The sequence below is a fragment of the Dipodomys spectabilis genome, unplaced genomic scaffold (assembly GCF_019054845.1).
Source record: "Dipodomys spectabilis isolate Male_0828 unplaced genomic scaffold, ASM1905484v1 ptg000026l, whole genome shotgun sequence".
In the NCBI taxonomy this organism is placed as follows: Eukaryota; Metazoa; Chordata; class Mammalia; order Rodentia; family Heteromyidae; genus Dipodomys; species Dipodomys spectabilis.
The window spans coordinates 3927608-3948470 of record NW_024870703.1 but is presented as its reverse complement, the minus strand read 5'-3'; the positions used below and the strand labels follow the sequence as shown (position 1 = coordinate 3948470).

The 20863-nt window shown below is 43.1% G+C and overlaps 1 protein-coding gene across 1 annotated transcript in view; it reads right to left on the bottom strand.

The window, feature by feature from the left end:
- Positions 1-780: 780 nt before the first annotated feature.
- Lhcgr (luteinizing hormone/choriogonadotropin receptor) overlaps positions 781-20863 on the bottom strand; it is a 58054-nt gene continuing 37971 nt past the window's right edge. The window contains exons 7-11 of the mRNA XM_042675521.1: positions 17699-17767; positions 13910-13984; positions 9636-9821; positions 6119-6199; positions 781-1933 (exon numbers count right to left, since the gene is read on the bottom strand). Coding sequence (XP_042531455.1) covers positions 781-1933; positions 6119-6199; positions 9636-9821; positions 13910-13984; positions 17699-17767 — 1564 coding nt within the window. The remainder of the gene's footprint in view (positions 1934-6118; positions 6200-9635; positions 9822-13909; positions 13985-17698; positions 17768-20863) is intronic.

Below are 20863 nucleotides of genomic sequence, written 5' to 3'. Positions count from 1 at the left end.
ATGCCAGTAATCCTAACTACTCAGGAGGCCGAGATTGGAGGATCGAAGTTAAAAGCCAACCTGAGCAAGAAAGTCCCCATGAGACTGTTATCTCCAATTAAACATCAGAAAACCAGAAGTGGAGCTGTGGCTTAAAGTGGTAGAGTGCTAGCCTTAAACAAAAGAGTTCAGGGAGGTCCGAGGCCCTGAGTTCAAGCCGCATGACTGACAAAAAAAAATCCCAGTCTGTTATGAGCTAATGAGTGCAATAAAAATTAGGAAAAGGAAAGAGTTCAAAGACTTGAAAAGCATCACATTAGATTAAACAAAAAGTACTCTCAAGGGGGCTGGGAAGGTGGCTTAGTGGTAGAGTGCTTGCCTTGCATGTATGAGGCCCTGGCTTTGATTCCTCAGCACCACATAAGCAGGAAATGCTGGAAGTGGTGCTGTGGCTCAAGTGGTAGAGCGCTAGCCTTGAACTGAAGAGCTAAGGACAGCGTTCAGGCCCAGAGTTCAGGCTCCACAACTGACAAAAAAAAGTACTCTCAAAATTGTTACAAAAATTTCTAAGCAATCTTGTCTTCTGAAATTTGTGTCATCATGCATCAATGACAGAAGGTTCTTACTGGCCCTGGTTATGAACCTCACATTGAACGAGGTTAAAAAGTCTCTTGCCCCAGGTGCCGAAGAATAAACGATTTCCTAAAACCAAGTATTTATGTTAAAGTTACTGGTTCAGGTAGTTTGTTTTGTAGCTTCAATAAATTTAGAATTCAATAATACAGTTACTTCTATTAGTAGTTAACACTGTTGACAACAAGTCTTGTCTAGGACCGCTGCATATTGACAGTGTAATGGCGACAACTTTAAGGTGGCTGGAGAAGTCTTCTTTGATCCTGTGGGGCCATTCTTGCAGTTGGAGGTATAAGCAGAACATTCTTTCCTTCTATAAAGTTCAGCCCGACGTTTACAGCAACCAAATTTGCTCAGCAACAGAAAGAAATCTCTTCGGAACGCCTTTGTGAAAATTGCATACAGAAATGGGTTGGCACAAGAATTGACAGGGTAAAAAAGAACCAGGAGAACTTTGGAGTTGGTGACTGTGATAAGGGGCACTTTGAAAGCAGCCGAGATGGCAAAGAAGGAGATAGGGGCCATGCAGGTGAAGTCAGTGAAGATAAGGACCGCCATTTTCTTAGCGATCTTTGTGTCTTTGTGGGTGGCCATCAGCTCTGGATTTTGAACTGCAAAATAAATTTTGATGTAGCAAGCACAAATGACAACGAAGGCCCCCACGTTGAGTATGAGGATGGTTAGGATGTAGACTTGGGAGACCGTGGTCTCCACATCCATGGGGAGGCAAATGCTGACCTTCATGTAACTGCTGACGCCTACAAGGGGCAACACAGCAATCAGAGTGGAAAAGAGCCATCCTCCCAGCATGATGGGGATGGCGTGTCTCAGTCGCAGCTTCTGGTCCAACTGAACAGCATAGGTGATGGTATGCCATCTCTCCAGGGTGATGATCGTAAGGGTGTAGACAGAAAGTTCACTCGCAAAGACAGTGAAAAAGCCAGCGGCACTGCACCCACTTCCCGTCTGCCAGTCGATGGCATGGTTATAGTACTGGCCTTTGGTCTGGGAATCAACCCAGGCAATGAGCAGCAGGTAGAGCCCCATACAAAAGTCTGCAAAGGACAGGTTGCACATTAGGAAGCGGGGCACGGTCAGTTTATAACGACTCGTGAGGAGGACAAAGAGGACAGTCACGTTTCCCATGATGGCGAGGATATTAATCAGCCAGATCAAGACCCTGAGGAAATCATAGCCCATGATATCTTCACAGGGATTGAAAGCATCGGGTTCGGGTGCACAGCGGAGGATCTTGGGAGAGCAGAAACTATAGTCATAGTCCCAGCCACTGAGTTCATTCTCAGCAAAGATGGCAGAGTAACTGGAAGAAGAACATTGGCTTGATGTAAACTTAAGAGATTTCCTAAGATTCTGAGAATCTAATTCAAGAACAAGCTTAGTGGTTTTTCTTTTTTGCGCTAGTACCGATCTTGAACTCAGGATTATAGCTCTCCTTTGGCTTTTCTACTCAAGGCTGGTCCTCCAGCACTTAAAGCCCACACCTCCACTTCTGGCTTTTTGCTGGTTAATTGGAGATAAGAGTCTCCTGAACTTTTTGCCCCAGCTGGCTTTAACTTGCTGTCAGATAGCAGTCTCCTGAGTCGTTAGGATTACAGGCATGAACCATCAGCATCCAACTTCTCAGTGTGCTTTTAGGTAGGGAGAGCGAGAGAAAGAACAAAGCCACTATCGCCCCAGCTTTACATTTATTTGTCAAATTATCTGATTTGGTGGAGTTCCTTAAGGAAGGAAATGAAAGCTATTTAGACTCTCTAATGAATATCTACTACATTGATTCAAAGACTTAACCAAACATTTTCCAGAGGATGGTTTGTCTGGCAAACAAAGTCATAATATATACTGGCTAAAAAGAATCCTTCTTGGCATTTTCTTAGCAATTTATCTCAGTTACTAACCAAATTGCTACCAAGCTGTTTTGTCATAGCACAGAAATGCAATTGGAAGGATTGTAGGATCAGCAGCTATTGATGGACTTGTTTGCACCTAGGAAATAGAATAACCCAAGTGCTAACCAGAAACCCAGAGCATATTACTAGAAACCTAGGGGTAAGGGAAGAGAGTTCAAGGATAACAGGAAGAAGTGGCAAAAATACTCTTGTCATAGTAGACAGAGACTGTTCCTAATGAACAGTCACTTCATTTGATTACTTCCACTACTACTTCATGAGTTGACCTTTGTGTCTTTTGTGTGGAGCCATTAGTTTTCTTTGACATCCTTTTCCCAGTGTTAGTCCTCCCCCCATTCTGGCTTACTCAGGGCACACTGACAATACGATAAAATCCACAGTTTAAAAAATGAATCTCAGAGGCCCTCCTTGACCTTGGTTTTGCCTGCTTCTCTGGAAAGTTTCTCCTTCTGCTCATCTCTCCTGCGACTTCTCCATCATCTTGAGAGGAGTCTCTCATGAAGCCTTTCTTGATGTTACTCCTCAAGGGATTTATTATTTTCTCAGCTAGAGCTGCCTTAGTATTAGTGCAGTTATCAAAGCATGTACAATTAAGCGATGATGAATGTCTGTCTGTTTAGTAGTCTCTTAGTTCGTGAAGAAAAGGACAAGGCCTTATTTCTGAAACTATAGTGCTTAGCCCAGTTTTGCCTCAGAGTATTGATTCAACGAATATTTAGGGGGTAAATAAATATAAACCAAGATGATTCTCGCTCCGGAATGAACTCATAGGATTCAGAGACAAGGAGCGTTAACACCCAATACAGTTGTCTCAACAATTTGTTTTTCTTATACTCTGCTAATAGAACATTGAGAGCTGAGGAAATGGCATAATTTTCTGTCAAGGCCATTGTAAATATGGATTTCACCATAAGGTCTCCTTACTGTAATAGTAAGTGTGTATATAATTCATTGAGGAGATGCAATAATAATTTGAGGATTACCATACTGAGAGGAAAGCACAGATTAAAAAACAAAACAGAACAACCTCCCCTTCCCCCCTCAGAAGTCTGTGACTGATCCTTCAAAATGATGTGATAGTAGCATAGAAACTGGTTTGGATTTGGAGAAAATCTGCTATTATATGCAGAGGGTGGTATAGGAATCCCACTGTTTTATTATTGGATCTTCTTGTGGAAGAACATTGTTGGTCTTCTTATTCACAGACATCAATATAATTATGCATTTTTAATTTCCAAAGAGAGAAGATAGTTATAAAGATCTAATAAAGAAAATACATGCTTTCAGCATCTGATTGACCCCTCATTTTATTAGACAGGAAACCAAGATGCAAGAAGAAAGTGACTTGTCCAAGGTCTCTCAGCCAGACTATAGCAGCATATCTATAACCCAGAGATCTTTATTTTCCTTTATCATCATTCAGGCAGTGTTTTTCTAAGGGTGATCCTTGAACTACCTATATCAGAATCACCAGGGTGTTTGCCTAACGGCTGCAGATCCCTGACTTCAACTCTGGAATCCAAATCTCTAGGGACAGAGCTCAGGAACCTGCATTCTAGAGTGGTCTGTCTGGATGACTCATATAAGATAATAGGCAAAAAACCAAATTAAAAACATTCTAACTCTTGCGGCTCTGATTTCTTTTACTCCTTTTTCCTTATGAAAGCTACTTCAGCTTCTTGGGGCACTCATTTAAACTTCTAAAATCTCTACCAGTATTTTTGAATAAATTTAAGTAAGAGGCCAACCATGTTCCCTCTCCTGTCCTTTCTTGGTTTTTTGCCCTTGCGTCTTTTACCCTACCAGGCCTGTGTTTGGCAATTATTTTCCTTGGTGCTTTGTCTATAGACCAAAAACCCACCTGCTGCTACTTACATTTGTGTCTCCGGCTGTTCCTGAGGGCAGCATCATGCCTATTGACAAAGCCCGGCACGAGCTGTCTTTAGTGCTGGAGGCTGAGACAAGGAGTGTGAATGGACTCACTGGGCTCACTAATGTGGAGTCAGAGAAAACAGAAGCAGCAGCTCCACACTCCAGTGACAATTACAAAGGAAAGAGAAGACATGGGGATTTTAGGAGGCCTCTGCGATCAGCCAAAGCCGTGAGAATATTGTGTTACCTTGGGAAGAACAAGTCAGGCTTGGCCAGCTTGAGAAGTTCTGAACTCCAGGGAATCAAAATGGCTCAAAATGGTGGGAAGTAGGAGGTAGGGGCTTTATCATAAGCATATTTTCACAAGGATCCATCTCACTTAGATCATGTATTAGTTTAGGGGGATACTGGATGCTAGGAGACTTGTCTTAAAGCAGTGTTATTGTAACACTCAAAGTTGTCCACTCACTTGGAAGGCTGGATTACAGGAGAAGAAACTCAAACCACCCTTGGTGCTGCCATTGACTCTACCCTGAAGTGGTTTCCTGTGGATGAGCAGAAAGCCACATGATTGTAAAAGAGTTCTGTGGAAGGGAACTGATATGGAACAGAAGGAAGAGTGGGAAAAGGAATACTGGGGGCAGATAGGGGCAGACCTAAATGAAAGAAAAGGCAGAGAGAAAGCAGAATACCACCCTGTGTGTTACTGTACATTAGCAGCTCCTTCCACTCCCATGGCTCTGAAAGCCAGGGGAAATTTCTGCTATTCTTTACTGATGAGGAGCGGAGCCTTAAAAAGGATAATGCTCATCCAGAACTATTATCCTTCAAAAAGTAAATACTGCACCCTGTGTTGCAGTGTGCCAAGGATTCCTATCTCACTCTGAGGAACCCCAAAGTCCTAGGTCCTTCTCCTATAACCCCGTTACCTCTGTATAGTAGAGAGAGAGAAAGAGAGAGACAGACAGACACTGACAAGGTATGTTAGACTGGAATCTGCTTTTGTAGTCTTAAGGACACCTGGGAGGAATAATAAAATTTCTCAGTCTCAGTAACTGTGGCACAGGGACTCTGGGCTTGTCTTTTGAGGCATGCTCTTTTCCAGTGGAAAGTAAGTGAAATGCCAAGGTAGTCAGCATTTAAACTAGGAAAAATGTTAAAAATCAGTCAGTAGAATAGAAATGTAGCTTCAATGCAGTCGATGGTAGTGATGGTATTAAGATTACCTTTAGGCTTGGGAACACAGTGGTCAGGGAGGCCTACGTCTTTTTGAATTGAAATAGCTACTTCTGGAAGCTATGTCTGCAATAATTTAATCTTTGTGGACAGTTGGTTATATGGCTAGTGAACATTCCTACATATGAAGGCATCATTTAGACCAGTGTTTGGTGACTTCCATGTGCCTGCAAATAAAACTGCATTTTTGAGAATTTAATGCAATTATAGAGTGAACACAAGTACTTTTTAAGAGAGGCTTTTGTTTTGCTCTGCTTTTTTTTTTTTTTTTTTTTTTAACAGTTGAGACACCTGGCCAACTAGCTGTCACAAGGAATAAAATTCCCATTTTAAACTATTTAAAAGGTATCTTTACAAACATTTTCTCTAACCAAGACATTTAGCAAACGAAAATAGTTGCACTGATAATAATACGGTACACACAGAACAAGATATGACTCCCTGAGTCTCATTGCAGGTAAAATACTTACAGGGTTTCATTATTTGGTTTTCTCACTGTGCTTTCACATTGTTTGGAAAAGTTTTCAAAAATGGAAAATGAAAAATTCTGTCTGAAAGAGATGTTAAAAAAAAGCAGTTGAGCTTTTCATCTTTAAACCCGATCATGTCTATTTATGCTTTGTTCGTCCCAGTTCTTTACCTATTCCCCGCACTTGCGTGATCTGCGCCATTGTCCTAACTGAAATTTTTTCCTGATGAGAGAGTAGAGCTTTCTGAATTGTTATTCAGCTGCCTCCAGCTTAGATAAAATGCTTCTGAATGCTAAGTGTTTTGTGTGGGCTCTAGAGATGAAAAACGTAAATATGTTGTATTGAATCATGGATTTTTTTTTCAGAGCGTATTAAAAGCTACCTTTATGGTGTATTCAGTTTGCTCCTTACCAACTCTCTTCTCCTTATTGGCCTTGATTAAACCACTCAGAGTTCATGGCTTTGAATTTTATTTGTGAATCTTTGTGTAAGGACTCGAAGATGCTGGACATGACATTATACAGTGTGAAGTTTAGACCTTTTGCTTATGTGCAGAAACTACTTTGGAAAGGACAAGAAAATGAAACAAGGCTTGCCCTCTCCTATGGGAGTATGTTTGTAGGTATAAAACCTAGGGCATGTTAAAAAGTGAATAAAGAATTAGAAGCAAGGAGCGCCACTGTGAGAGTCTGGGCTTCAACTGAGGAGGAAGGAAAAACTGAGGTCACTCAACTTCTCCCTTGACAGTGAGACATTTCCTTATAGGAATAACTTTATATGAAAACAGAAAGGTAGCCATTATGGCAGAATTATCTGACCTATGAGGCTCTCAAAAATTAACCAGCTTATTATTTTGGGTTAGAATCATAAGTTCTTAAACTTGGTCAGATAGTGTGTGTATGTGTGTGCGTGTGTACGTACGTGTGTGTGTGTGTGTACGTACGTGTGTGTGTGTGTGTGTGTGTGTGTGTGTGTGTGTGTGTGTGTGTGTGTGTGTATGATATGCTGGCTTTGACTCTGTATCTGACTGACAGGAGATATTATATATAGACAAATTCATAGTGAACAGGAAATATCTACTCTGTCAGTTTTGAAATGTGAATCATGGATATGAAGGCACTCTAGGGGTTCATCTGCCTGGGCAGCATGTATTATCTAAGCAGAGTATAACTGAGAGTTTGTACAGACATCCTATGGACCTAACTTCAGGCTCCCTATCCTCACTAGCAAAAAGCTTTAGGGAGTCAGCTTGTAATTTCAGTCAAGACAACCTGTGTGTACAAGCATTCCAATCCCCCTCACATACAGACCCATAATTATACAAACCCTTTTTTTTTTTTTTTAGTTTTGCTTTTGTTTTTTAAATACTGATGGGTAATATCTTTCAAGGGGAAGAAAAGTCTTGAACTGAAGGTCAGTAATGTCAACAAAAATGCAACCTCTTTGCCACAAAAGTGTAGGTGTCTGTACTCAGCTTTATCATCAACCCGCATCTATGTTGTTCAAATCCTTCTCTCATTCTCTTGCTCACCATCCGCCCTCTCTTGACATTGCTGCTGCAGTGAGATTTTATAAAAGTACATTTGGCCAATCTTGCTTTAAATTCTTCATTGCTCCTTATCCCTAAACAACTTCAGCTAGCACTCAGAGCCCTTCCATGGTCCACTTCTTCCTGGCTCATCTCTCTCCATCTATCCATAAGTCTTCTTGCTCTACTTTTTCCGAATGACAACCATCTAGTGTCTCTTACCTATGTGTTCTCATATGAATGAGTCTTTCTTGGCCTTATTTTCTTCACACTGTTTCCCCAAGACTCAGTATTCACTTTCTTTTGAAGGCCTTCCATAAACCCTGAATATTTATACAGTCCTGGATGGCCAGTGCAGTCTTCTCTACTCCCAACTCTGCTATTACATCTGATAATCTAGGTATATTGCCTGTTTGGGGTGTGTGTGTGTGTGTGTGTGTGTGTGTGTGTGTGTGTGTGTGTGTGTGTGTGTGTGTGTGTGTGTGTGTGTGTGTGTGTGTGTGTGTGTGTGTGTGTGTGTGTGTGTGTGTGTGTGTGTGTGTGTGTGTGTGTCTCATAGGCGGTTTGGGTGATAGTGAGCTAGCTCTTAGTCTTTTTCTTCTTTTTCCTCTCAGAGTTGGCACAGTAGTTGGAACATGTTGAGTTCACAGTTGAAGCTCAGTTACCAGTGTGTGACTTGGACACTATAAATGTTATGTCTTCTCAGTTTGCTTTAAATTTTCAGGTAGAATCAAGTCGATCTACACAGGCACAAATGATTGAAGGTGCTTGACTAGCTATAAATAGATTAATTCCAAACAAAGACAGCAGAAGCCAAGTGTTACTTTCTCAGTGTCTTGTCTAATTAATTGATTGAGAATATCTCTGCAGGCTACAATAATAACTCTTCAGGGCAGTATTCCCTCCCCTCTCCCCCTGCTGTGAGTTGTGACACATTAGTGGATTATGGAAACAATAGAGCATATGAAGATTGGCAGTGAAAACAAACAAACATGCTGTACAATAGAGAAGGATAGACATTATCAGGATAGATCTCATTTTAAGTTAACTATTACTTTGTTTTAAGTTACAGTGCTACTAAAGGTACTTTTTAACTGTGCATCTTCATCAAAACAGAAAAACAACGCTGTAAGAATGAAATCTTGCCCACCTCTGCCACCCAATATGGAGGTCTGTGATTCAGTAAGTTGCCCTCTACTGGGCACAAAGCAGCCAGGAGGTTGTGCCTTTTCATTTGCATATTAAGCAAATGAAGTAAAAGATGTTTTCTATTGGGAGAGAAATAGCTTTAAAAATAAAACACCTTCCGCTTGGGCACCGGTGGCTCATGCCTGTAATCCTATCAATTCAAGAGACTGAGATCTGAGGATTGTGGTTCAAAGCCAGGCTGGGCAGGAAAGGCCATGAGACTCTTATTCCAATTAACAACCAGAAAACTGGAAGTGGTGCTGTGGCTTAAGTGGTAGAGCACTCCCCTTGAGCTGAAGAGCTGAGGGACAGTGCCCAGGCCCTGAGTTCAAGCCCCATGACTGACAAAACAAAACAAAATAAAATCCCTTCCTGTCATATTTTGTATCCATTTTAAATGGAAGATTAAGATATTAGGTAATATTTATTCTCCTGAATCTGCCTCCCTCCACTTCTTTAAAACACTGATGCTCTTTGCTAAGGATTAGAGCTGATTAATTATTTAGTAATTTTCAATTACTAAAATAGGGTATAAGTATAATTCAATTAGTTCAGAATAGGCTACTGAGGTCTTTTAGCTGCAGGGAAAATCAACTGCTTGGCAGTAGTTTTTATAAGGAAATGAGACAAGACATTTTCTTGTCTATCTGCAAGCGACCCCATGGCAGAGTTGGCAGGAGGGCACTGAGGGAGGGGCAGGGAGCTGTCCTCCAGTCCACCAGGTTTTCAGATCTGAGTTCCTGCCATAGCTGGGCAGGCTCCCCCTCCCCCCTCCCTCTCCCCCATTTTGTTTTAACTTACTCTTTCTTCGGCACATTCCTAAAAGCGCAGCAGTGGCTAGGGTAAGTCAATGTGGCATCCAGAAGACTGGCAAATTTCTCTCTTGATGGCAGTGTTTTGAGAGAATAGGAGGACGTGGCAATTAGTGTCTGAATGGCCTCCAGCCCATGGCTTGGCAGGGTCTGCAAGTTAGTGGAAGAAATATCCCTGAACCGTTCAGGGGAGAGAGGCTTTTTATTTATTTTACACATTTGATTCTGAGAATGAACCCTCCCCCCTTTCCCCCTCCCCCCCACCGCCACAGTCCCGTCATTTCAGCTTCTGACAGATCTGTTCTCCATTTTGCTTTTCCTCTAATTCTCCATTTCAGCGACTCTCATTAAGACCTGAATCTAAGAAAAAGCCACGCTGTATGTTTTTTTCATAGGCACCCCATTATTCTTTTCAAGGCTGAGTATAATTCCTTGTACCTGCCATACATTCATTAGCATTTCTCTCCCTTCTCCTTCCCTCTTTCTCTTTCCACTTAGCAGATTCGAAATAACTGCTTGCTTTATGAGGCAGCAGCACCTGAAGTGACATCAGCTTTTGTGCTTCTACCCTGGGGCGGGGGGGGGGGGGGAGGGGGGAAATAGGGTTTCAGATTCCTCAGTCTTTGATTGATCAAACCCTGCAGAAGAGGTTGTCATGAAGTGCAGGCTGGTTACCACATTAAGAGCCACTGTGTCCCATTCAGCCTTTGCCCTATTCTACCTAGGAAACAGAATTGCAGGTTCCAATTAGCTACCAAAAAAGCTGGAGGAGCTGTGACTCAAGTGGTAGAGCACTAGCCTTGAGCAAAAAAGCTCAGGGAGGGGCTGGGAAGGTAGCCCAGAGGTAGAGTGCTTGCCTCACTTGCATGAGGCCCTGGGTTTGATTCCTTAGCCCCATATAAAGGCTGGAAGTGGCACTATGGCTCAGGTGGTAGAGTGCTAGCCTTGAGCTGAAGAACTCAGGGACAGTGCCCAGGTCCCGAGTTTAAGCCCCAACACACACACACACACACACACACACACACACACACACACACACACACACAAAGTAGTTAACCTATATGGACAATGATACCTAAGTGTTGAGGAGATACAGCAGATGAAGGGAGGATGGATTTGATCATAGAAGCAGGTATTGAAATATTTTGCTGAAGTCATTAATATATATGATTAATACATATTTGTAAATTATTTTATTAAAAAAAAGAATTGCAGATTCTCTAATGGCAAGTGAGATAATGCTGTCCAAAGCAAGGGAACACTCCACCATACCAGCACAGCTGTGCAGAAAGCTCAGGCCTCGAAAACCAGGTCCTGGATGCCCTGGTTGGACTTGAGGCAACATCCAAGAAAACTATGGATGCATACAATGTCAGGAGGAAGAATAGCCAATGGGTATTTAATGATCATCTTCTAGATGGATGCTGCTGCTGCCCCCTGAACTTTGCTTCCTCTGTGATCCGCCCTGATAGTCTGTGCCCAGCAAGGGGGAAAGGATCAGTGGCTAGTGGATGAGTGGAAGACGAACTTGACAGCATGGCATGAGGACAAATGAGTCCTTATTGCGTTAGGTAACTGGTGAACTCATTCTGTATTAGAGTTACTCTCTCTGATTAGGTAAGGATTGAGCTCAGGACTCTAAAGACAAGATAAATATTGCCTTAAAATTTTTTTTTTGCCAGTCTTGGGGCTTGAACTTAGGACCTGCGTGCTGTCCCTAAGTCTCTTTATGGTCAAGGCTAGTGCTCTACCACTTCAGCTACAATGTTACATCTGACTTTTTCTGAGTAGCTTATTAGAGATAAGAGTCTCACACTTTCCTGACCAGGCTGGCTTTGAACTGTGAACCTCAGATCTCAGCCCTCCGAGTAGCCAGGGTTGTAGGCATGCGCCACTGTGGCGCCCAGTTGATTGCCTTTTATTTTATTTTTTTGAATGGGCACATTTTAGATCTTAGAAGTGGCAGCTCCTCATTACAAAGGAGTGTCTGTCTGCGAGAGGATGGATTCCTAGTTTCAGTGGCCCATCCCTACAGGATGGGGGGAGGGAAATAACCTGGGGGTGGAAGGGCATGCTTCTAGACACCATTCCAGTCCTGCTGGTGGCCTGAGAGCAACTAGCTGGGAAGGAAGAGGCCTAGGTCTGGCCTCACTGGTGCAGACATGTCAGCCAGGTGCCCGCAGTGGCCCTGGTCAATTCTAAGCAGCTGACCCAGCAGCTTTTCAAGGCTGTCACACAGACTTTGTTCGCCACACTCACTTGTCACGTTCTGGCCAAGCCAGAGACAGCTCTTTGTCCAGCGTCCAATAGTGTGTGCCAGGCTGGAGGGAATTCAACCAACCTGTAAGATTCTGCATCTGGTGGACTCTGAATAGGGGACATCGAGAATAGGAAGTCATGAACCACTGGCTCAAGGGGTCATGTGGTCTCTGGGGAAATGCTGAAGAGTGTCTGGAGCCCTGCTCCCTGCATTTCTTCCTGCAGCTGAGTTCCTTTCTGTAAGATCTCAGGCGTCCTAAGCCTTCACCAGCGGAGGACAGATTTCATTTCCTGTTCCCTCTAATTTTCCTTATCCTATGTCCCCATTAACTGAGGGAGCTAGGCTTGCTCCTCATACTAGCGTGAGACAGACAGACATCCAGTTTAGCAGTCTGGCCAAGTGCCAGAGACAAGTCAATTCTCTGGCCTTGGATCTCATGAATGGATTCTCAGTGGGCCTTCACCTGCACGGGGAGATAGCTACCTTCTAAGTTTGCTATTAGAAATTGGGTTAGTGTTTTTCAAGTTCACGTGTTGAAGTCTTAACCCCTAATGTTTCAGGTGTGATCTCATTTGGAATCAGGCTTTTTTGTTGTTGTTGTTGTTGTTGGTTGTGGGGCTTGAACTCTGGGCTTGAGCGCTGTCTCTGAGCTCTTCAGTTCAAGTCCAGCACTCTACCACTTGAGTCACAGTGCCACTTCTGGTTTTCTGGTGTTTAATTGGAGATAAATGTGTCCCTCCCCACGGTATAACCCCTGCTTTCACTGTATTTGATGTTGTTATAATTTGTGGAGGGGAAGGGAAAAAACAAATCGTTTAAATAGGGATACAGGTGGACCCATTGCAACAATGTGACATACAAGTCGTTATGTCTAAAACGAACTTTACAACTTTGGTGGTGTGGGGGGGGAGAGGGTTGGGTGGGGGGAAGTAGGGGAGGATGGGATGGGAAGGGGAAACAAAGGAGAAAGGTACAATGCTTGATAAGAAATGTACTCATTATCTTGCCCATGTAATTGTAACCCCTCTGTACAGTATTTTCACAATAAAAAAAAAAAAAAAAAAGAGTTTCACGGACCTTCCTGCCTGGGCTGGCTTTGAACTGTAATCCTTAGATCTCAGCCTCCTGAGTAGCTAGGATAAAAGGTGTGAGCCATCAGTGCCCATGGAGACAGGCTTTTTTTTTTTTTTTTTTTTTTTAAATAAAAACGAGACTAGGGTAAACCCATGTTCTTATAAAAAAGGAGAATTTAGCTAGGCTCTGGTAGTCCATGCCTGTAAGCCTAGCTACTCAGGAGGCTGAGGTACGAGGATTGTGGTTAAAGGTTAGCCCAGGCAGGAAAGTCTATGAGACTCTTCTCCTCCAATTAAGCACTAGAAATCTGGAAATGGAGCTGTGGCTCAGATTGGTAGAGCTCTAGCCTTGAGCAAAATTGCTCAGGGACAATACCCAGTGCCTGAGTTCAAGTCCCAGGACTGGCACAAAAATAGCTAGCTAGCTAGCTAGCTAGATAATCGAAACTTGTTTGGTGCCAGTGGCTCACGCCTATAATCCTAGCTATTCAAAAGTCTGACGTCTGAGGGTCCCAGTTTGAAGCCAGCCTGGGCAGCATGGCCAGGAAAGACTGTGAGACTCTTACCTCCAAATAACCAGCGAATAGCTAGAAGTGGAGATATGGCTTAGGTAGTAGAGCCCCTGACTTTACCAGAAAAAATGCCATGTGTAGATTCAGTTACACTGCTACAACTAGAAGAATTACTGGAAACTGGAACATGTTCTTTCCACCCAGCCCACAGAAGACAAATCTTGACCTTGAACTTCCAGCCTCTACAACTGTGACACAACAGGTGCTTCATCTTGGCAGCCCTAGTATGCTGCGTCTTTCCGTTCCAGCTGCAGAAGCTGGTGCCCTGCAAACCAGGCTGGGCATGATGTGGCAGGGCCACTAAACAGGCCTGTTGGGAGGCACTGGGTGTGAGAGGAGGTGGTAATGCTGTACTCACAAGATACTGGGCCCTGTGGCCCCTTGGAAGGCTCTGTTGTGCATCTTCTCCAGGCGTCCGTTTTCTTTTAGCTCCCTGTTGGAGAAGAACAGTTTTCTTAGTGGAGTTTGTACCTTGTGGGCCAGCATTCACGGGTGTGTAGTTGATTTCTGCTATGTACTTGGGGGTACAGTGTGGAGTGAGGAGGCGTGGTAAGAAAAGATAAGGAACTGTAGCAACAGTAGAAAAAGACATGCTAGTCCTCGATGAACTGTGTGAATTCAGGCTGACCTTTCCTTTGCACTTTCCCTCTCACTTGGTGGAGCTCTTTGTCTTGCAACTTAAAGAATTTACCCCCTCCCTCCCATTGGAAATGTGATTTGCTAGCAGGCAGCTGAGAGAAGAGGGAAATGCTGCCCAAGGCCAAGGCTGAATGGTTCAAGTGCAGCTTCTATCTGCAGCTGCGGGGAGAGACCTTGGAGGTCTCAGAGTCAGTACCAACACACGGAACTTTGCAAGTCGTTAGGGGAGAACCTTTCCTATGCTTTCCCTTTCATAATGCATCTGCAATTCTTTCTTCGTGATATTCCTTCTCAGTGTGTGAGAGCAGGGAGGAATCCCAGCCAGGGCAGGACACTGCTGCAAACTCTGGGTGTGTGAATGGATGGCCACTGTTCTTCAGGCTATGGATGGATCCCAAGGCTACAGGGGCCGTAGCTGGTGGGAGATGGAATGGGAGCTCTGGGCCTTGAGGTCAAAGTGGCTCAGTCTACAGGGCTCAGGAACAGCTCAGTCGGGTCCTGCAGAGAAGCCCCTTGCCTGGGCTCTGATGCCGGTTCCTGCAAGCACAGGCTTTTCTCTGGGTGAACAAAAGATCTAGGAAAGATAACCGTTGGTTTGGGATGCCAGCATTTGGGGGAGCACTTTCTTTCTATAAGACAAAGATAGTGACTCAAAGAGTATTCTGGAGTGCCTTGGGTAGCAGGTCCAGTGTTTATGTATCTGTTGTTCTTGTGGTAATTGGAGTCATGAGATCAAGAACCTTCTATCCCATCATGACAGTGTGACATGGCCAAATAAAACAAAGCAAAGATGCACCATTACCCAATGTCACCCCTGCAGGCTGGGCAATTATAGGCATTTAAAACCTGCCAAAGCTCCTACATCTCACTCTGGGTAGAACTGCTGCTACCCAGCCTCTTCCGTGGAAACCCTCAGCCCTGTCATCACATGCACCTGTCAGACTCCCAGCCCCCAGCCCTTGGGTGTATTTCTACTTTCAAAGAGATGAGGTTGTCAGAGTCAATTGCTGTTTAAAATCCAAAATCAAAAGACGTTTCTCTTTCTTAAACTGCCATCACTCTTGCTCCTGATTCGGTTTGTTTTATTTACCTTCAGTTCTATTTACAAATGGGCTGAAGATGGGCTCTCTGAACCAATAGTCTCAGGTCAGCCAGGTCACATTAATCGGTCAATTTCATGAACATTTCTGATGGCCTCTTAAAACTCGGATCTTTCTGTGTACTGGTAACTAAACTATTACGTTGTTTAAAATTATAAAGCAAACTCAGGCTATGTTCCTAAGTGACACTTTTGAGAATTCTCTCTTGACATGGGATCTTTGGGGTGCGAGAAGCATGGACAGGATGCTAATTTGAGACACAATGGGAGAAACCACCTCCCAACCCCTACCCCACCTCACCCCCACAAATCCTCCTAACTTGGGAGCTCTGGGGATGGGAGAGACCAAATCCTAGACCTCTGTGGGTATCTGAGGTAGCCTTCTGGTTCAGTTCCCCTCTCCCTGGGCACCCTGAGCAAGTTGGCCATTTGAGGGCAATGTGAAGCTTCCCTCTCATTATTCTGAAGAACTTTGGACAGGTTTACATATGAGGAAGGTGTCAGGGGCTGGGCTCAATGTGTTGTGTGAAAACTTGGCTTCACAGTTTGGAAGAACACTCTCTTCTCTGTCCTGCAGGACCGGATTCTGCTCCATCTCCAGCTTCATCCCATGTCAGTCTTCCCCTTATCAAAGGTCTTCCAGCTATAGGGACCTCTTCTCAGTTCCTGAGACTTACCAACTTTTCTTTCTTCACTCAGGACCTTTGCATATGCTGCTCTTGCTTTGGATAAGGCACTTCTCACTCTTGCATGGTGGAGTCCTAGTCATCCTGTAATCTCAGCCTAAATATCCTATCCTGCATCAGGCCATCCTCAAGTATCTTGCCTAAGCTGACCATCCCTCATTCCATACTTTCAGATCTCAGTAATGGGTTATGTCCTTCATAGTATGGCTCACGAGCTTTTACTACATTTACTTACTTATTAAATTTATCTGTTTTGTCTCTTCTGGTAGAAAAGGAGCCACATGAAGGCAGAGACTTCCACACAATTCCTTCACACCTAATATTTAATACAGTTACTAGTATGTTGGGAGTACTTAATAAATATTTGTTGGATGAATATATGAATGAAGTTGATTGGTGTGCTTGGCAAACATTTGTGTTCTTGGGTTCCTATTTCTTGCTACGATGAAGTGCTGGGGACATAGAATTTTTGACTAGTTTGACTGGAGCCATTGTGGTACTTTTTTTTTTTTTCTGGTTGTGGGGCTTGAACTCTGGGCCTGGGTGCTGTTCCTGAGTTCTTTAGTTCAAGGCAAGTGCTATCCCACTTGAGCCACAGCACCACTTCCAGCTTTAGGGTGATTGATGGACTTTTCTGCCTGGGTTAGCTTTGAATCATGATCCTCAGATCTTAATCTCCTGAGTAGCTAGGATTATAGGCATGAGTCATTTGTACCTGGCTTAAACTGAAAGATCTTCTCTCTCTCTCTCTCTCTCTCTCTCTCTCTCTCTCTCTCTTCCATCCTTTCCTTTCCTTTCCTTTCCTTTCTTCCCTCCCTCCATTTCTCCCTCCCTCCCTCCCTCCCTTCCTTCCTTCCTTCCTTCCTTCCTTCCTCTTTCCCTCTCTTTTTCTTTCTCTTAATTTTTTTTTTTGTGTGTGTGCTGGTACTGGGGCTTGAACTCAGGGCTTGAGAACTAACCCTTAGCTTTTTGTTCAAGGCTGGTACTCTACCACTTGAGCCACACTGTCATTTCCCTAAGGTTTTGTTACAGACAACTGTAGTGTGATGGGCATGTCACCCTGTACCTGTAATGGATCATGTACCGCCCCATGCTTGAGGTGTGATATTACCCTGGCAGAGGAGCCACAGAGAGAAGAGAGTGAGAACAATGAAGGGAGCAGTCCTTGGGGGCCATCCTGTCCCCATCCAAGTTAAAGCTATTACAGCCGGACTTGGAGAAGAGTGCAGAGAAACAAAGAACTTCTCACTCTGTAGAAAGGAACTGCCTCCCCATAAGGAAGAGGGGATGGGTCTCTCTGTCTCTGAAGAAGGGGCTGTGGTAGCTGATTAGGCTGGGAAATAGTGTCACCGGGTTTCTTTTCAGTGGGTCCTGGGGAAGGATTTCCTCCTGAAATATGCTGCATCTGACACACCATCAACCCGAGCGAGGGGGGCTACAGAGGAGAGCTGTGAGGTGCAGGAGGCAATAAGTAGTGTGTTGAATATTTCAACAAACTGTCAACTTCAATGTATGGAGGCTGCATCTGTCTTTGAAATCAGGGTACTCTGGGGCTTCCAGCCAACCAGTTGCCTAGTAACGTACATGAAGCACTGAGGACTAGCCACTTGAAAGTTTATTTATTTTTTTGCCCTGAGTTGGTTGTTGAAGATTGAATGTGATCTGGTAGCCAGAGTAATACTTCATTTTTATTCATGAGCTAGGGAAATAAGCACATACTTACAGTGAAATTAGCGTCGTCCCATTGAACGCGTGGCTTTGTATTTCTTCAAATCCATTTCCATATAGTTTGCTGAAGGAGAGAGGAGAAATGGGTTAGGAATTGGGAAAAGGAACTGAAACATAGTTTAGAAGCACACATTCTTCCTCTCGTGGCATTTATTACCAAGAGAATCACCAGAATTCACAATATCTAGCACCGTTTCTCTAACATTTCAGACTCTAGTACATTGCACTGCGTTTTCTGCTCTGGTTTACTTTATCTTCCACCATCACCACCAATTTATTAAGAACTTATTAGGTGCCAGCTCCTTGATCATGTGCTACCATATGCCTGTGTTCTGATTTAGTTCTCATCAACATTTCCATTATAAAATGAAAAAAAAAAAACCCCTCAAAGCTTTCATATTGCTACTTGGCTTGCTGATGACGTCAGGGAAACAACGGAGAGCTGGGATGTAAGGCTCAGTCTTCTCCAGCTCTGTGGTCTTCTCCCTCTAGGGCTTCCTAATCTGCTGAGAACTGAGGGCAGAGCAAGGCACACAGATCCTGAGATACCTTTTTTTTTCTTGGATGAGAATGTGGACTAGCTGATGCTAAGTTTCTACAGAGTAAATGTCTGTGAACAGTTCTTGAAAGATCCATTCATGGGCAATGAAATCAATTTAGTTGAGTGCAATCAGAATTTTAAAAAGGTGGAGTAGAACAAGTGGGAAGTTGATGAGTGTAATGCAAATAGGAATGAATACTTATAAAATTTTGTCCATCTCAACACCTGTTTATGATAAAAAGCTCTGGAGAAGCTAAGAAGTCTGCAGCCAGCGTTGTACTTAATAGTGAAAAGTTAAAACCATCCCTCTAAAATCAGGAACAAATACAAGGATGTCCACTCTTTCCACTCCTCTTCAATATAGTACTGGAGTGCTGAAATTCCTAGCAAGAGCAATAAGGCAAGAGAAAAACATAAAGGAGATCCAAAGAGGGAAAGAAGTAAAACTCTCCCTCTCTTTTTTTTGGGGGGGGGGTCTGGTCATGGGGCTTGAACTCTGGACCTGGGCGCTGTCCCTCAGCATTTTAGCTCAAGGCTACCACTTGAGCCACAGTGCCATTTCCGTCTTTTTTCTTTTTGCTTATGTGGTGCTGAGGAATCGAACCCAGGGCCTCTTGCATGCAAGGCAAGTGCTCTACCACTGAGCCACCTTCCCAGCCCCTTCTCCCTCTTTTTTAAAATATAATATTTTTTATTGTAAAGATACTGTACAGAGGGATTACAGTTACATGAGAAAGGTAATGAATCCATTTCCTATGGCACACTGTTACACCCTCCTTTATTGTGTCCCCTACCATCCCTTTCCTCCCCCCCAACCTTTCCCCTCCCCCCTGGAAAAGTTGGAAAATTTGTTTTCAATATACTGTCTTGTACATCTCATTGTTACAAAGGGTCAGCCTATATCCTTATTTCAAGCATTTTGTTATTTCCCTTCCCCTCCCCAAATTAGAAAAATGTGTATACAAGATGCAGGACACCGGAATCAAATACAGTGACAACAGGGGTTCTACCATTGGGGAAGAACATACAAAGAAACCAAAAAAAATCACATAGTACATTATAAGTACATTAAAAAGAACAGCAACAAGATGACATAATCCTGTATTTAAAGAACCCCACAGACTTCTCTCCCAAATTACTTGAGCTGATCCAAAACTTTGGAAAGTAGCAGGGTGTAAAATTAACCCACAAAAATCAGTAGTTTTTCAGTATGGCGACAATAAGAAGATAGAGACTGAAATTAGGAAAACAAGGCCCTGAATAGCAAAAACAATCCTTAGCAGGAAGGATAGTGTTGGAGGAATATCAATACCAAACTTCAAACTCCATTACAAGGCCATAGTAATAAAGCAGCTTGGTATTGGCCTGAGGACCAATGGAACAGAACAGAAGTCCCAGAAATAAACCCACACACCTGTAGCCAGCTAATATTTGATAAGGGTGCCAAAAACACAGGATAGAAGAGTCTTTTCAACAAATGATGCTGGCAGAATTGGCTATACACATGCAGAAAACTGAAGCTAGATCCTTATATCACCCTGTACCAGAAGCAATTCTAAATGGATCAAAGACATCAATGCAATACCAGATACCATAAAAATATTACAGGAAGGGGTAGGGGAAACACTAGGGCATTTATCCAATAGACCACAAACCAGGCCACACTAAAGCTACCAGCACAACTAAGTTCATTGCAGCATTGTTTACTATAGACAAAATATGGAATTAACCCACATGCTCCTCAGTGGATGAATGGATCAAGAACATGTGGTATATGTACACAATCAAATTCTGTACTCCATTAGAAAGAAGGATATTGCCCCATTTATAAGGAAATGGAAAGACTTGGAAATAAATTATATTAAACAAAGTAAGCCAGACCCAAAGACACATAGGTTGCGTGTTTTCCCTCATTTGTAGTAATTAAAATGTATCTATAAACCTATAGGTAAACACAACGGAATGGTAAAAGACAAAAAATACACTTGTATATGTTCCATAAATACACTTTAAACCTTCGTTCCCCCATCTCCCAAAACCTGTGGCCTACGATGCCAAGTCAGCTGAGCTTCCTTGGCAGAGAGTGCCTTCCTTGGCTTACCTTGATCTTCTGGAATTCTAAGCTTACCAGAGTAACTCCTACCTCTGACTTGTACTGGATTATGGAGTGCCATTTTCTTAATGCTTTCTGTATCATTTTCTATTGGAGAATATGAAAAGATAAGTACTTGTTTTTTGTTTTTTTTTTTTTTACCTTTTTTTGTGTGGAGAGGGGTGGTTAATCACATATCACCTTCTTGCCTTCTTAGCAACTTAAGCCCATGGGGCCTTCTACAAAGTTTTATAGTTAGAATATTATTCTTTGTCAATCTCTCTGTCATTTGAGTGAGGGGTGATTTAATTTTTGGAACTCTTTTAAATGTAAGAATCATATCTCCCTTTTCTCAGAACTTCTTTGAAATTTGAATCTAGGCTAGAATGTGTTCAAGCACTCACCTCCATCCTTTGAATCTGAATTGACAAACCTGGACTGGTTTGTCAAAAATGCAGACTCCGAACTACAACGGATCTGCTTCATGACCCTGCCACACCACTCTTGGGCACTTCATATTCAAAGGA